At 40.5% G+C, this 18,272-nt stretch overlaps 1 protein-coding gene across 3 annotated transcripts in view; it reads left to right on the forward strand.

The window, feature by feature from the left end:
- Window positions 1-18,272, forward strand: part of agbl1 (AGBL carboxypeptidase 1) — a 68,627-nt gene that overhangs the window by 15,744 nt on the left and 34,611 nt on the right. For 2 of the 3 annotated variants that reach the window (XM_085778201.1, XM_085778200.1), the window contains exons 2-5: window positions 7,276-7,349; window positions 14,200-14,263; window positions 16,001-16,147; window positions 16,352-16,483. In XM_085778201.1, coding sequence (XP_085634327.1) covers window positions 7,293-7,349; window positions 14,200-14,263; window positions 16,001-16,147; window positions 16,352-16,483 — 400 coding nt within the window. In that variant the 5' untranslated portion in view covers window positions 7,276-7,292. Of the gene's footprint in view, window positions 1-6,998; window positions 7,143-7,275; window positions 7,350-14,199; window positions 14,264-16,000; window positions 16,148-16,351; window positions 16,484-18,272 lie in introns of those variants that run through there. The other variant, XM_085778202.1, reaches the window with a different exon arrangement.

Genomic DNA, 18,272 nt, shown 5'->3' on the forward strand with positions numbered 1-18,272 from the left:
TTCCTGGAGTCCAAACATTCAGTCAAAGTTGACCACTATTCCTCCAGGTACATCAAGGATAAAGTAGAACAAAACAACTAACACAATCGCAACACACGGATAAAATCACACAGTAGACACAAACATACGTATAACACAAGACACGATACACCACCTGTACAATACAATCAGAAATCAATAAATATATACATACTGAGACACAGATCGGCCCGCCGGTTTCCGTTTAGAGTTGCTGAAGCGTTTCTCTGATGACTTTAGGTGGAGGCAGGCTAACACTACCTATACACTTCCAGTGTTTGAGCTAAGCTAATTAGTGGTGCGCCAGCTCTGCCCGTATCTCCCTTGTTACTGCACGCACAGTCGAAAGGATGGTGTCTATCTGCTGGTCATGGACTCGGGAGTGAGGCAAGACACGAAAAAAAATGTTGGCGTATCCCTTTAACTCCAACAAACAGTAATACAATGATGTCAGACATTTCCCTCACCACTTCCATACCTCATTCCTAGAAAGTCTGGACCAGCTCTGCACATTTTTCACCTCCATCATCTTCCACCATATTGAATTATTAAATAACCTCACAGTCAGTTTGCTGTGTGAGAACCCGGCTCTATGTTTGGGAGGGAGCTGTTAATGTTCACAGCCACCGGAGGAGGTCCATGATCACAGCAGCAGGAAGAGGGAAATGTGTCTTACACTGCTTTTTACTCTTGAAACATTCATGGAATGAAAAGTGGTTTGACCTCAACCCCAGAGTTACTACCACCTCACTGCTGATCAGGCATGTGTGTGCCTCTCACACGTGTTACTATGGAGATGTCACGGAGAGTCACACGAGAGAGTAAGTGTGTGTGTCACCGGACATCATAACTCAGCTGATCTATTACCCTCTGCTCGGGTCCATGACTTGCAGAGCAAAAGCGCCACTAAACTTTCTATGTATTTTTAGAGGCTGTGATCCTCCTTCATTTAGAATTCACTGTGATATTTACTCTACCTGGATCAAGCTGGGAATGAAGAAGGCTTCCATCAAGGTCAAAGTGAAACAACACACATTGGATTACATTAAAAAACAAACATACTCTCTAAATAGCAATTTCTGCCTAATCTGAATCACAACAGCTACTAAGATCATCACAGTGTGCAAGAGTTCGTCTAGCTTGGCCTAAGATGAATCAGTGATTGTGAAGATGGCAGAGTTTTAGCTAGCTGGTCTTCAAAGTAGTCATTCCTCTGTTTAGTTCAGCAGCATCAAATGTCTGTAGCTAGTTTTAACTTTACAAAACTAACAGAACATTTTATTTACTTTGCTTTGCTCTTAGAATGTTTTGCAACTTTTTAAAGTTGGTCAGCAAAAGCGGCATTAATGTTTTTCTTATCTCATTTAAAAAAAAAAAATTATATCAATTAATATTTCCAAGGGATCATCAGCTTTACCCTGGATACAAGTTCCATGGAAAAACTTGACCAGTACACCCATAATGTGCTTTGTGTGAGGAGCTGCAAAAGTGAATATTCATTGTATTAGAAACATGCTGAAAGAGGCAGTTGTTGAGACACCCATCATAAAAGAGGAGCACTTTTCACTAAGGATAAGATGGAGGAGAGAGGTTGCTCTCTGTGGCTTCATCATGGTGTAGGCTATGTCGGGAAATAGGAAGACGAGCTCTTCAAAGAGCAATTTGTGGATAAATCTGAAAAGCCTGTAGGCCTACTTTGTTACTCTATTCACAAAAAGCTAGAGATATTCGGCTTTTGGATGAAATTTCAGAATGCACCTGAAATGCGCTATAACCTTTACAGGTGAACTTAATTTGACCTGCTCTAAACTTTTGAATGCACATGTCCAACTGTTCAGTGTTTCAGTACTTATAACGTAACATGATGTTCTCTAACAAGGTGATTAACCACAAAAATCACAAGTGTCTGATCAATGAATCGACCACTAAATGTTCTGGTTGAATGACAGTTTGTAAACAGTCCTCTTCATCATGCCGTTCACATTTTGACATCAAGTATCCACAGAGCCTAGAGCGTCACAGAGTGTCATCAGCAGGTTGAACAGAGACACACAGAAAGGCAACTTAAGTTATTGAGACGTTGACATTTTTTGTTGTGGCATACCCACCACTGTTGTTAGCTTTTGTTTTAATATACAGTATATGATATAATATCACTGAAGCATGAACTTTTTACTTTTTCCATAAATTTCACCCGAAAGTCGAACATTCCTAAGTTTCTGTGAGTAGTGTATATGATGTCTTAAAATCTTGAAATTAACTCTGACCTTCTTATGCTAGGATGCTGGGGACAGGATGATGTTAGGATGAGGATCCAGAGCCAGTGCAGTGGTGGCTGGGCTTAGCTGTAGTGTTAGGGTGAGGAGGCTGGTTGTGAGGGACCCGCTGCTCCTGCATGTCGATCAGAGCCAGATGAGATTGTTTGGGCATCTGGTAGGGATGCCTCCTGGGGACCTCCTTTAAAGGGATACACCAACATTTTTTTTCGTGTCTTGCCTCACTCCCGAGTCCATGACCAGCAGATAGACACCATCCTTTCGACTGTGCGTGTAGTAACAAGGGAGATAGAGCCGTATCGCCTATAATTAGCTTAGCTCAAACACTGGAAGTGTATAGGTAGTGTTAGCCTGCCTCCTACCCGAGCCAAAATCGGCAGTCAGAAGTTGATTTCATTTTAGCTCTAAACTCTGTAAATATATCCCTTTTTTGACATTTCAAACATTTTTAGGCGAGAAAGTAGCCGTTAAGATCAGCAGTGTGTCGTTAATTTGTCTAAATACCAGCTGTTTACAATGTTGTTCGGACGAATTCGGCGCTACTCAAGCTAGCCGTTGTGACCAACACACTTCCGGTTACTTTCACAAAATAAAACACCCATTGCCCTTTACATACAGAAAACCATGACGATAGAATTTGTGCTTTTACTTTGAAATAGGAAGCTAACCTACCCTCGATGTAGCTAGCTTGAACCAAAATAAACCATCTTTGCTTGAACCCTCCGTTTTGACCGATCTGGTCCCGTTACCGGCATTTGACCGCTCAAGATGACTTACCGGAGAGTTTTGTCAGCTCTCTGAGATGAAGATCGGCCCGCCGGTTTCCGTTTCACACTTTCTGCACGTTTGCTCTTTTACTCGGCTCAACAGGAAGTGAATACAGGTATCCCAAAATTTCCTAGTGGACAGATGACTACAGTATAGCTAGGTTTCCAAAATACAAAACTCAAAATTTAATACATCACAAGTGTGTCTCTTATAGATACGTCTTGTGCAAATGTGCAAATGTATACAGTATGAATACTGGAAATATAAAAATAGTACCTTGTTTCTTACTGTTTGTGCGTATCTCAGTGTGTATTACCGTGTGTGCATATCTCAGTAATGTGAGCACTGTTACCATTATAGATGTGTCACTGTCAGAAGGTATCAGTGAAACAGATTAACCAGACAGCTGAAAATACACACAGGGTCTCCCCTCATTACAAAGGAAGTTTGTTTGTGTATGTGTGTGTGTGTGTGTGTGTGTGTCTCACCCAAGGGGAATCCTTTGTGTGTGTATAATTTCACAATCTATTTCCTGACAGAAGAGGCAAAGCCTGTTTGCATGTGTCTGGAAGTGTGTGTGTGTGTGTGTGTGTGTGTGTGTGATCCCATGTTGTGATTATTGTGTGTCTGTGTGTGTGTGTGTGACCTCATGGGAAGAGTCCACGCACTCCAGGATTCATGTGGGCTGGAAAACTGGCTATGACTCACTGGTTGAATGTTAGGATTAAGGATGGATATTCTCAGCCAGTGTGTCCTTCAGCTTGACTCCATCTGTCTCTATTACACACACGCGCACACACGCACACACTTGATACTGGTGCCAAAAACAAGTCAATTGTGATTGATTACATTGCTGACATGTCTACCTTTACAGCAGAGATAAACAGCTAATCTACAGTCACAGTCTGGCACAATAAATGGTTTTGGTCTCCACACTTCAGACTTCAGAACAGATTTTGGCTCAAACTACTACTTCATATAAACTGTGTCACACACAAAGACTGATGATGAGTAGTAGCTCATGGACTTCTTGTTCCTCATCTCCATCACTTATGAACAGCTGCAACAGCTTAGGGTCAACCTGTCAGCCACACTATTGCTCTATACGCACATAGCTATTTTTACACCTCTACATTTTTTTTTTTTTTACTAAAAAAAAACCTAGGATGTTACACCAGAGATCTCTCTATCCTCTAATGCAAACCTCTTGTAACAGCAAACTTCCCCTTTACCTTCATCCACAACTGTATTTTTTAATTTGTGTAATTTGTTGACACATTTAATTTAATTGTATCACATTCACACACATTTTTATACAAATTACCAGTGTTGTAAATTTTTGAAATTGATGCAGTTGCATGCTTTTATTTAGCATTTCTGCTATGAATTTTAATAGTAGCATTCCTGAGGTCCTTTAACGTCTGCTGGATCAGGCTGAGGATGTGCCATTTTCCATGCAAGGCCACAGGCAAACTATGGCCTGTCAATCAAGTCCAACTGGCCTGATGATCAATCGTTTTCTAAATACGACACTTGTGATGCAGTTTAAACCCTGTGGTAAGTCCTGCTTTTGCTGTGATGTAGCTCTGTAAGGAATGTCTGAATAAATCAAAGGATGTGCCAGACAGCTGACATGCTGTGTTGTAGAAAAAAAGTGTTTATATTGCAGTTTATGTAGCACAGGAAATCAAGTGAACCACTTGGCTGGATTACTTAAAGCAGGCCTAATTATTTTCTTTCTTAGGAACTGACAGATGTGAAAATGTGGTGCCATGTTGTATCAAGTTGTGCCTAAATGATGCAAATAGTTAAAGGAAATACCCAGTCATTGGGCTCTTAGCTTTGAGGAAATGTGGCGCCCTGAAGAACGTACTTGAATATACTGTTGTGTGGTGGGCCAGCAGACTGAGGGTAAAGGATGCCAACAGTCTGAATAAGCTCATCCACTCAGCAACATTGTAGCCGGCCTTGCAACACTGGACAACTCTTCACACCCTCTCCATGTCGTGCTGGTCAGATGCAAGATCAGCCAGAGACTCATTCTCCACGTTGTTCCACAGGAAATTATTCCTGCCTGTTGCCATGAAACTGTTCAACTCCTCCCCTAGAGTCAGTCTATTAATTTACTGATCACTGGACAGTTACCACTCATGTGCAACTAACCCTGACCTACGACCTAATTATGACACAACACAAGTATAACAAAAATTGCAGGTAGATTATACAAATAAACAGAAAATAAAACACCCCAGTGTCTGACCTAGTGAATAGAGACTGTAAAAACAAATGTCTTAAGTCTAGATTTAAATGAATTTCATTTTTGGGGGGCATGGTAATTGAATGCAGCTTCGCCTGCTTTTGTTCTTACCTGCAGGACAACAAGGAGACCACTCACTGATGACCTGAGGCATCTTATTAGTTCATATGGAGGGAGCAATGCTGTGATGTTTTTTAGGAGGGAATTATTGTGCTTTATAGATGGTTAATTAAAAAAACAAAACAATCAATTCTAGCCTATTTAGGGAGCCAGTGCAGGGACTTAAGAATTGGGGTGATGTGAGTGTTTTTTTGGACCTGGTTAAAATAGGTGCAGCTCTGGATGAGTTGTAGTCATTATGAGGCAGATCAAACTAAAGTCGTTACCCGAGGCAGATACAAACTAAAGTCGTTACTCGAGGCAGATACAAACTAAAGTCATTACTCGAGGCAGATACAAACTAAAGTCGTTAGTCGAGGCAGATGCAAACTAAATAAGAGTGGACCGAGGACTGAGCCCTGTGGAACCCCACAGGTCAAGGGACAATTATCAGATGAAAAATTATGAATTAATACTAATACTAATATTGACAGAGTATATTTTATCTTTTGAGAAGGCCAGATTTTATTTATTTGTATTATATTTATATATTTCGAATGGAGCAATGTAAGAAAACACTTTCTCTCTTGGAATTAATAAAATGCCTCTGATTTATTATTCTGAAGAAAAAAACCACTTCAGAGCATTGTTCAATGCTATAACTGAGGAAGGAGAAGATCACAGTAGTGGGACCACTGGAAGCAATGAGGTTGGCTTCAGATTGATCTTGGTTGAAAAACTGCAAATCATCCAAGTATTGCCATCCTTCATGCAGTCTGTCAGATTGGATTAGGCTGAGATGTCTGTGGACTGTGGTGTGAATGGAGATATGTGTGTCATCAGCATAGTGATTGAGGCCGTGATGATGAATTATGTGTAAAAGGTAAGTGATGAATAGCAGTGGCCTAAGAAATGAGCCCTGGGAAACATCATGGGAAAGGGAGAGGGGGGGGGGGATCTGGGAGACCTGAGGTTGCTGAAAGTGACACATGAAAGTGAAGTAACTGCTATGCAGGTTTATTCAGAGGTTTCACAGCTTCTGATTCTGAGCTGGTTGTAACACTTCTATCTGTCTGTGCTTGGTGGCTTTTGTGACAAGTAGGATGATTTCAAGGTTAATGTTCTATCAGCCATCACAGAGCCTCATTGGCTGAGGTCTGCACTGACTGTGGTGTGTGTCCTGCAGCTGCCCCGCTGGTCTTGTCGAGGCCTTTTTATAGTGGCAGCCTTCTCAACACCACAGTGCAAATGTTTTCTGGAGTGCTTTATCCTGCAGGAGTAGGGTTACACATGCACGGGCACATGCATGCACTTAGACACAACAACGCACACATTTAAGCACATGCGTTTATGTTCACGTGTCCAACAGTGTTGCACACTTTTCACCACTATTCTACAAGATAAATAGATTTGTATGTTTGGGTGAAAAAAGACTGATCACACATTGTATGCACAGGAAAACACTACAGACAGCAAACACACACACACTCGCGCACACACACACAGACACTTACTCTGGCTGTGGGCATTAGCAGTCAGTCACTTTGAGTCAATCAGTCTCGTCTCGCAGCTGCAGAGCTGCATGTGGACGTCTGGGCTGGTGTGAGAGAGGAAGACGAGAGAGACAGATGCTTTAAGTTTCACGTGTGCGTGTGTGCGCGCGCGTGTGAGTGTGACGTATGTACAGGACGTACTTTGCCTCCCCTGGCCGACGATCCTTGCCGGTCAGTGCTCCTCTCCTCTCCCTCCTGTCCGTCTGTTTTTCTGTTTGCCGTTTTAACTGTCTGTTAACTTATCCGTCTGTTTGTCCCTCTGTCTCTCTCTCTCTCTGTCTGTCCGTCCGTCCGTCTGCCACAGAACGAGGGAGACTAAAAATGACCGCCTCCCCGAACTCGTCCAGCGGTGTGGAGGTCCTCCTCTCTGCTCTGCAGGTAGGGATCTACAGTGTCACTGTGTGTTCTTCATAGTATTAGAAATGCAGAACTAACCACATGGCTAAGCTGTAACAATTCAAGTGTTGAATTAGCATCCAGCTTTTTTTCATTTATTACTAACATTTGAGCAAAAGTTTCATCATATACATAAATACCATAAGTTTGTCGATGCATTTTATCTAAATGAACAGTATGTAAGGTTGTCATCTGACCCACAGAAGGCATTAAGTAATGAGACCACAGAGGCTAGATTTAGTCCTGTATCCCCTGTAGATTTGGGATCTGCTGACATTTCAGAGTCCGCTCTGATAGTTGACCTCTAACATTATCAAAAGCACCATCTCAAGTAAAGGCTACTAACCAACCCAGTCATATTCAGTGATGCTCTTCAAAGATAAAAGCAGAGGTTCCTCACAGGATCACTGTGGAAACAAATCTAAAGACACAAACTGCACGGTTCCAGAGAACTCTCTGAGGAGGAGTGGGTGGGTGGGTGGGTGGGTGGGTGTTGATGGAGGTCACAGAGGAAAACCATTTACAAGTTCTGCTTACTAGATTTTTTCCAGCCACATCTCATGTGACAGCAGATCAAACTCTGCTGATAGAGGTCACAAATTGAGATACATGTAATCCCACACAAAGAACCATAGGTTTTAATATAGGTTTGAATAAATGTGACATAGGCCTACATAGAATTGGCCGTTTTCATATACAGCTCTGGAAAAAAATAAGAGACCACTTTCACAAATGTTTCTTAAAAGCAGCTCTACATGTATGACAGTCATTCTTTTCCCTTTAAAAAAAACAAACAACACAAACACAACTCATTCTACTTAATGAGACACTGATGAGGTCATCACCTGAACCACATCTGATTTTATATAAAAACCACGGCTGGGATTAAACATTGACATTCTCCCACAAAAACTGATTTATAAACTCTTAGTTAAAATATTCTTGCTGTGTTCTTTAGGAATGAATATGAACATGTTTTCTTTGCATTATTATTATTATTCAAGGTCTGAAAAGACTTAATATTTTTGATATTTAGACTAGTTTAGTCATTAGCCAATAAAAGCTCTAAATGACAATTTTTTTTTTCAATTTTGGGAGACATGTTGTCGGTAGTTGATAGAATAAAACAAAACAAAAAAAATTAATTTTAATAAATAGTAAAACCAGAGAAACTGATCATTTTGGGAGTGGTCTCTGCATATGCACCATATATGCACAGATAAACTGCATATAGGTTTCATATATGCACATATGCGCATATGAAACCTATGCAGTTTATCTGTGCATATGCTGCATGAACAGAATGTATTCCCAGTGATCACACTGATGGAGAGACATGTCTGCTCCAGACCCATTAACAGTGTTACCGTCACGCAAACGATTCCTTTGTTTAGGTTGCACCCCACTCAACTTAATGACCTGTTGGGGACCAGTGCTCCCATCACTTATCAGCACCAGTGGCTGAGCAGAATCTGATATTAGTCCTGTCCCTGGAGTTGAATCCTTCCCAGGTCAAAGCAGACATGACATTAACAGTAAATCCAGGTTCTGTTTAATGCACAACAGGACTGTGTTGGCGGTGCAGTTGTATGCTATTATGACACCCGGACAACTGGGTCTGTGATAACTATAACTGGTATGTCTTGATTGTCAGCGCAGCTCTGGCAGGTGTGTGGCGTGTCAGGGTGAGACTGAGAGCTCACACACTGGAGACAGTCAGGTTTAGGTTTAGGTTTATTTATTTAGCACAAAAACATGCGTATAACGCTGCGCAAGGAGGGAACGAAGTCCATAGCGAACTTGTACAAGGTTCCACCCCTGTCAATAATACAAAACAAGAGACAAGCAGACAGCATACATGAGCTGAACAAAAACAAAAACACAAAAGATCAATAGTAGCAGGAATCAAGGTAGGACTTGAAGCAAATAAGAGCAAAAAAAAAAAAAAGTGACAAAAACAGAACAATGACAGAGAAAATATAGTTAAAGAGCGAGTAGGGAAAGATAATTAGGTTCCTGTGGAAAATAAAAATTCCTTCAGATTCTTTTTTAAAAATGCAATGGGAGGAGATGGACCTCAGTGATAAGTTTAATTCAGTCCAGAGCTTGGGGCCTCTATAAGTAATGTTGAATTGATGACTTGATGTTCGGGAAGACGGTAAAAATAAGCTGTTACGACTAAGCCTCGTTTGATAGGAATGAATATCTGTAGTCGGAATAAATAAATTATGAAAAGTAATAGGCAGATCTTGTTTCCTGTTAATAAACTTATGGATGAAGAGGCATATTTCAGGCTTGATAGTAAACAAACATTCATGTGAAATGACCAGGTGTGTGTTGAGGTCAGCAAAATGATGCAGATCCATAATGTATTTAAAGTGATGATGTTGACTGACCTCAGGTCACACATACAGCACACTGAGTGCAGTAACAGAGGTATAGTTTCTTGCTGAGGTGATGTGTTTATATTAAAAGAACATTAACGTCACAGAGACTTTTGTGTAATTTGCATGCACATGTTCTTTCGGCTGCTTCAGGTTATAACTGTATCAAACATATCGCATGTGCACCAGACCCCGATCCACATTGCGCAAACTGTAGATCAGGTTCGCATAATTTGGTTTGTGGTTGATACTGGAGCCTGGAGAAGTGAGGTGACATAAAAATAATAACACAGACATATTCTGTGATCTCTCATTAACCAGCAGAAAGTTGGAAGCTTCAAATGTGACAGATCACACAGATCTGGCAGAATGAGGTTTGAACTCATTGGCCCAAACATGTTAAGAACAAACAAGTGACAGCTGTTTGCTTCTGAGCTACAGTCATTTTCTTTTTATTCACGTTAACACCTACGCTTCTGATGTCCAGTTACTCAAACATAAGAAGTAATATTTTTAGTTTAGTTTAGACTATAGCAAACAGTACCTACCAGACGATGAAACCACCATAAGGCTGCTGTGTTTTTATGTCTATTATATAGGCATATCCCACATGAATCATAGAATAAATGACTACCTACAACCATCAGCTCTAAATTAATGAATGAGAATGAAACTGAATAAACATAATCAGTTTACTGACAATATCCTTTTGGTTATGGTATATTATCTGATAATATAGTCTTCAATGCAGAATATAGAGTGTAGAATTAATTAAACAATATACGACATCTGTCTCAGAGGTTACTCACTGATGGCGTGTACTGGATCAATACAGGAAGCTGCATTCTGAGAAGAATAAGATTGAAAAGAAATTAAACTCACATCAGACTTTACCTTTTATAGAAGCATGTCAAATATTCAAACTAAAATCTGCAAAAGTGTGAGACTTGTGGCAAGAGGATCTTGGTGGTGAGACTGAAAAAAATTTGTGGCAGGATATAATCTTAAAGGGACAACGAGGAGTTTGTATTTGGTTATAACAAGTCTCACATTAATGTGGATGAATCTACGCTACCCACACTTGTTAATGGGTCGATTTTTGATCAATATATCGCTTTGTCTCTATCGTTATTTTGTTATTTTAATTAATGGTGGAAATGCTGGGCGAGCCGACCAGCGTTTCCTTACTTTCGGTTTCGCGGATGCTGCCCGGCGGGTCATGATAATAACGGCACCGAATCGCCGGAACTACGACGGTATCTGATCGTCTTCCAACCTCTGACTTTAATTCTTGATGAATGAAAACATTCTTGGCAAGACGTCCATCTTGCACCGGTCCAAGAATTTCACTGTGCGCGCGGAGGCTCATGGTAAATGTAGTATGAAAACACTTTGCTTTCCAAAACTCCTCGTTGTCCCTTTAAATGTCGACTGGGCCACAAGAAAAGCAAAAAGCAAGCTTATCCATTATAAAATTATACATAGATATTACTTGACACCCTAGAAACCGTTTAGGTTTGACTTGCTGGTAATAAAGAGTTGGGCACATTTATTCAAGCAATGTGTTTCTACCTCTCTGGAAGGTAGTACGGGTAACGGTGGCTCAAACAAACTGCCATTATAACCACAATTATGTCTGTTTGTGTTCAAAACTCTTGTTCCACCAGGCATTGTTATACACAACAAACCAGACTTGGTTTACATGTTCAGGAGCATCATCTTATGCAACACACCAGCCACATTATTAGGCACACCTGTTCAACTGCTCGTTATCACAAATAGAATAGAAGAATAGAATAGAATAAGTACTTTATTGTCATTCAAATACACAGTGTCAATTACATGGCAGCGACTAAATGCATTTATAGATGTAGACACTGTTAAGACGACCTGCAGGGAAGCTGAGTGATGTGAGTTGAAGCACACCCTCTGGTCTCTTTGCTGGAGATGGGAACTAGCCTACTTTGCCACTCCTTCACAAGAAACTAAAGAGATGTGACATCCAAGACAGCCCTTCAACAGGCTTCTTGACTGCCTCAGCAACCTTTAACTCCCTGCCAACCTCCCCCAAGTCTTCAGACTCTACCTCATCCCCAGAGGATGTGTCAGTTCCTCAAATGATTTCTTTCACCACCAAGGCAAGGCAAGGCATCTTATTTATGTAGTGCATTTCATACCCAGGGGCAACTCAATGTGCTTTACATAAAGACAAAACATTTAACAGTAAGAAATGGAAACAGAGGGAAAAGAAACAAAAAACATCAACAGCACAAAAACATACAACTTTTAAAAATTAGAATAAAACCCCAAATAGTAAAATTTGGAAACGTTAAACATACAAGTAAAAGCAAGAAAAAAGAATAAAGAAAGTACAGGAAAAAAGTATAGCTATATATAATAAAATAAAAAGTAGACTAAAATAAAGCATAAAATATGAGTTTGCTGCATGAAATAATGATTTGTATTACAACAATTAAGAGGACTTCCAGTGCAAATCGAATATTACGATTTTAAAGTTCTTTAAAAGAGCTCAGCCATAAGCACATGTTAAGAGAAATGTTTTAAACCTGGATTTAAAAGTGCTCACAGTTGTGCAGCATAACAGCTAAATGCTGCTTCACCATGTCTGGTTTGAACTCTGTCTGACCTGAGTCAGTAGATCTCAGAGCTCTACTGGGTTTATACTCCACTAACATGTCATTCATGTATTCTGGACCTAAACCATTCAGTGATTTGTAGACCAGGAGCAGAACTTTAAAATCTATTTTGTAGCTGACTGGGAGCCAATGTAAGGTCTTAAGAACTGGGGTGATGTGCTCTGATCTCTCACCAAACAAGACCTCTAGTCCTGGTCAGCAGTTCTCCTCCCTGGCACAGCCTGGGTTGAGCCCTGCTTCTCCTTTCTCAACGCTTTCTAAAAGCATTCTGAAAGTCTTCTTCTCCAAATGCCTCCCACACTCGTCTTTTTGCCTCTGCAGCTTCTGAGGCTTCAGCTCTTGACTGCATGATTCTTATCTGCTGCTTCTGGACATCAGTATAGAAACAGCTTTAATTCATACATTAAATATTGTTTAGAATTGTTTATTAAGGATCCCCATTAGCTGGTACCTTAGTAGCCAGCTAGTCTTCCTGGGGTCCACAAGGAACAACACAAAATAAATCTACATATATACACAACATATCATACATTTACATTTACAGTCAATCACAATAACCTAAATGTTAAAAAGTTAAAGCAAACATTTGAAAATTTCCACCAATCTTAAACAGAGTTTTTCTTAGATAACAAAGTGGAACCACTCTTACTCGTATACAGCTCATAAAAAATAAAATTTCAATTTCTTTTTAAATACCTGTTTCCTTTCAATACAACAGATTATTCCACAGAGTTATTGCTCTATAGATAAAAGATCGTGATAAGGCCTTAGTTCTTGGGTGAGGCACTTCCAGCTGACCACTGCTGGACCCTCTAGTGCTGTAGTTGTGCACAGTGTTTCTAAAAACAATTTGAGTAAATAAAAAGTCAGGTGCTTTACTGATCAAGACTGACTGAAACATTACTGCAGTGCTTGATGCTAACCTGTTATCTACCATCAGCCATGAGAGGGAATCATGCATGCGGTTAACATTTGATCGGTAGAACAACTCAATACCAACCGTGCAGCCTAAATATAATAAATATATTATTTTAAAAAATAAACGCTACCCTCACTGGGATATTTAACTGCTCCATTGATGCCCCTCTAACAGGAGGCTAATTTCAGTCTGATGCTCAGTGATACCTTGCAACCTGCCTCTCACAGCCATTATATCAATGTGAATGAGTCATGTCACTAAGCCAGAGACACTCTGACCCAAACCTGCTCCATTTCATTTCACTGCGGCAGTCGGTGGCAGGATAATCCGGTGCATTAATGGGCGCATTAGACGTGTCCCATATCCAGAGATGGTGTTACCTCTGTGTTTAGCAACAGTATCTCATTACAGGAGCTCAACACAACTCTGTTTGTCTCCGTTTGAACATGCAGAATGTTTGCCACCTAAACTGACTGTGCATGGAACACATGATGCTATTTATATCAGGAAGATTGGGAAGTACAGGAAGTCTTTTCATACAACACGTTTTAATGAGGGAGAGGTTTGGCCGCATCAGCTTTTCTGTTGAAACTGCAGAATTGAGTTGGCTGCAGCGACCCTCAGACTATTCTCAACACCCAGGCATAGAAACTCTTCTAGAGGGACTTGTGTAACAGTCAGCTCTTTTATTCCCCTCACTCACACAGCCCCTGAAGACCAGTTGCCACCTGGCCCTTTTAATTTATTCACCAGCTGCTTAAAAATATGATTTATTTTGTCACATACATGTATAACAATAATGTAGGTTGTACTCAGACAAGGTTATCTCATGTATCAGAACTCTGTGTTCTCTTTGTGTTTGGTCTCTGCAGACTGAAGGGGACGTGGAAAACACTTTGAATACCCTCAATATTCTGGATGAACTCCTGTCAGCCGGTGAGCCAAGATCATATTAACTCTTCACCACTAATAACACTGTAGACGGCCAACTATTGAATTATAGAATAAACCAAGGCTAATGACACAGCTGTAACACTTAAAGGGAAACTTCGTTTTTTTTCAACCTGGGCCCTGTTTTCATATGTTTTTTCTGTATACGTGAGTGATGGATAATACAATTATTGAGGTGGCTCCAGTATTGAGCAGGGCAGGCAGCCTGCAGCCCAGGCAAAGTTCGCCCTGCTGGAGGGAATGTGGCGAACCATACGCTAATGTCCAACATATATTCTGGTCATGTCCTGTTTTGCAAATATTCTGGGAAAAGGTACAGAAAGAAATCAGTCATATTTTAAGATGTGCTGTACAACTAAATATGGATTATATGCTATTGGGAAGGACCATAGACACACCCCATGAGGAAAATGATAACTATTTGCTCAGGGTGCTGCGTATAACTGCTCTAAAACAAATCACCAGAAACTGGCTTCAGAAAACCCCGCCAACAATAGAAAAATGGAGGGACACCATTCAACAGGTACATCAAATGGAGTATGTAACATATAAAATGAGGGGTAACCTCAGACTATATGAGATAAGATGGGCCAAGTGGTCAACCTACTACAATTAATTTAATCATAAAGTTGTTGTTGTAACTGTGATTATCCTACTTGTTTGTATTTATTATTTATTTTCTGCGTGTTTGTTTATGTGGTTGTTGATGTTATATGTTTTCCTTTCTTTCTTTTTTTCCCTTCTTTTCCCATGTTGTGACTGTTATATTGTCTATGTTACGTGACCTTTTTTTCATGTGTACATGCAAATGTACAAACACGTAAATAAAGTAAAAAAAACAAAACAAAGTTTGCCCTATAAACGGGCATTTTTTTCACACTGACAGGCTCAGATAGTAACAATGAGTGTCCGACAACATACTAGAAAGGAGAAATGAATGTAACAGTCTCTACCTTTAGCTGGAGGTCGCTGTTTGTTGTGATCTGTGTCCAAATCTCGTTCTGAAATCTCGCGATATCTCGCGGCAAAACACCGTTGGGGAATACTGTTACATGAGGTGAAGAGAGACGACCGGAGCATTTCCAAATTGTAGCAACAAAATGTTGGGCTACTCTTCACAGAGCTTTCACAAGTTCTGGCTAGCTGTGCTACAAATGGATGCTAACGCTCCTGTGGATGCACTGCGCCGTGCTGACCACATGGTCTGCTGTGACCACTTTGACCTACTGCCAGTCATAGAAGAGACGCTCTAAAGGTAGAGACATATGTTCATTTCTCCTTTCTAGTATGTTGTCGGACACTGTAACTATCTGAGCCTGTCAGTGTGAAGAAAATGCAGGTTTATAGGGTGAACTTTGACGGGAGCCACTTGCCCGGTTGAAGAGTGTTAGCTGGGCTGCAGGCTGCCTGCCCTGCTCAATACTGGAGCCACCTCAATAATTGTATTATCCACAGAGGTGTACTTAAGTAGATTTTTCAGGTATCTGTATCCATCACTCACGTATACAGAAAAACATATGAAAACAGGGCCCAGGTTGAAAAAAAACAAAGTTTCCCTTTAAGGCTCAAACACTGAAGCCTTGTATTCATTAATTTCAAAATCTGTTACTGAGACGTGTCTTCCCTGGATCATTTCTCACCCTAACGCTGTAAAAAAGCTGTGTCATTGTCACCTCCAGTGAACTTACTTAGTCAATGTAACCTCTACCTGTCTGTGTTCAGGTACAGATCGTCGTATCCGCTATATGATCAGTAAAGGAGGCAGTGACGCCCTACTGACGGCTCTGGTCAACACCGCCCGCAACTTGTATCCCAACTACACTGTTCTGCTGCCACTGCTGCACCTGGTGGCCAAGGTTGGACACAGAGGTGAGGACTGAAAACACTTTAAATCTAACCTCATTTACACCGACGGATACACCAGTTGAAACTTACTTATGAGATTTTGCTCTACGTTGACATGACTGCCACATCATTTCTGCAGATTTGGCAGTTCCGCATTCATGCTGCCTGGTTTGGCCTTACTCTGTCTGCACGCTCATAAATATATTGTGTGTGTTTTTCTCTGTGCAGACCGGCGTATTGGTGTGAAGGCACTGGAGGCTGGAGCTGTGTTGCTCACTGTCAACCTGCTTAAACAAAACACCACACATGCCAAGAGGGCTGCAGCCTGTCTCTGGGTCATCAAAGTCTTCTCCTCATCAGGTACCAACACACACAGTCATACACACTCATGCACCGCATACTCACACATATGCACTAGTGAAACCTTATATATATATATATATATATATTTTTTTTTTTAGCTTGCCACAGTTTTATATTAACCATTTTTTGTAGCCATTTTCCTCGCAACATTTCCAATAACCTTGTTTCTTATCTGATGTCCTGACAACTATTGGATGCATCAGCAGCCCCTCTTAGTGTTGTGTCAAGATAGAAAACTGGATGTATATATGTACCATCTATGTTCCATCTAAAATTAATCTTTATGTGAGCAACTTTGCAGCTACGTATGTTTAATGGAAAATGCTACTGTACATATAAAGACATGTGTAAATTATTTAGATAATATTGCTGAATCACAGTTAATTTGGTATTAACCTGTATTTCTTCATAGCAACATGTTTTAAGAGCCAGATTAGACAAAGCAATTTATTAATGTAAGGAAAAGATCTATATGCAAAATATTTATTGGGATATTTCAACATTTTGGCAAATTCGCCTATTGCCATAATCCCTATAGTTTTAGCAGTAGGTTCATTACCCTTCCACGTTTCCCTCATCAAACTAAGTACACAATCCAACAACTCAAAAACACTCTTGTGGGCAAGTTATGACCTGCACATTCACCACGCTATGAGATAATCACGGATAATTACGGTATGTAACATTACGACACATGAAGCAAATACTCAGAACTACTTGCTTTTGAAATCACTCCGCCCAGCAGCCGTGTCTGAAATGTAGATTTGGCTACGCATTTGACTCGAAAACAACTCTGTCTCGTAACGTTCCATTATTACCTCATAGTGTGGTGAATGTGCAGGTCACAACTTCTCCACAAGCGTGTTTTGGAGTTGTTGGATTGTGTATATTTAGTTTGGTGAGGGAAACGTGGAAATACCGTGCAGCTCATGTCTCTGCTCTGTCAATCTAAAAACAGCTTTGAACCTACTCCTAAAGACTATAGGGATTATGGCAATGGGCGAATTTGCCAAAATGTTGAACTATCCCTTTAAGTAAATAATTTCTTCCCATTAAGGCCCTGGTCTTCTTTAAAAGACAAGTGTTAACAAGAGGTCAGACTTAACAGTGACTTCAGACATCACCTGTTTGTTTACATTTATCCAACACCACCATCTCTCACACACTTTAACTAACGTGGTGTTGTGTCTGAAACCACAGAAACGACAACATACCCTCCGGCGCGAATGCCATTCACACTAACTACCGTCCAGACACTCAGTTCATACATAACAGAAGTATGTATTTACCCATCTGTAGGCTATATGAAGCAGTGAGAGAGGTTGTAGCGGTCAACTGCAGGCATTTTAATGGCCGATGCTTATTTCAGTCTGTAAAAGCCTGGCCACATTTGTAAATAGAGACTCCTCTCCATCTAAAGTCCACAGTGTTCTTCATTCATTACCGATGATTGAAAACTGAGAAACCAGTTAGCAGTTGGCCAAGAAATGACTATAAAACATGACTGAGGATGAATCACTCTTAAAGAGGTGATTAAATCTTATACTGTAACTGACTGGAACAAGTCCCTGATGTTACCATGTATGTATCAAAATCAAACTAGAAACTAGTGTAGAGAAGGTAAAATAGGCACAAGATGAGGAAGAGAGGCTGACAGAATTTTAAGTGCTGAAGTCTTCCCACATCTGACAGAGAAACTTCACGCAGGAGGATTTATTGCTGAACATTGTTGGTTGACATTTACTGTACTTGTCCATTGCAGAGCAACTTGATCTTCCTCACCCCC

Source organism: Trachurus japonicus, chromosome 6 (assembly GCF_045865225.1).
Source record: "Trachurus japonicus isolate A0001 chromosome 6, Traja_1.0".
NCBI classification, from domain to species: domain Eukaryota; kingdom Metazoa; phylum Chordata; class Actinopteri; order Carangiformes; family Carangidae; genus Trachurus; species Trachurus japonicus.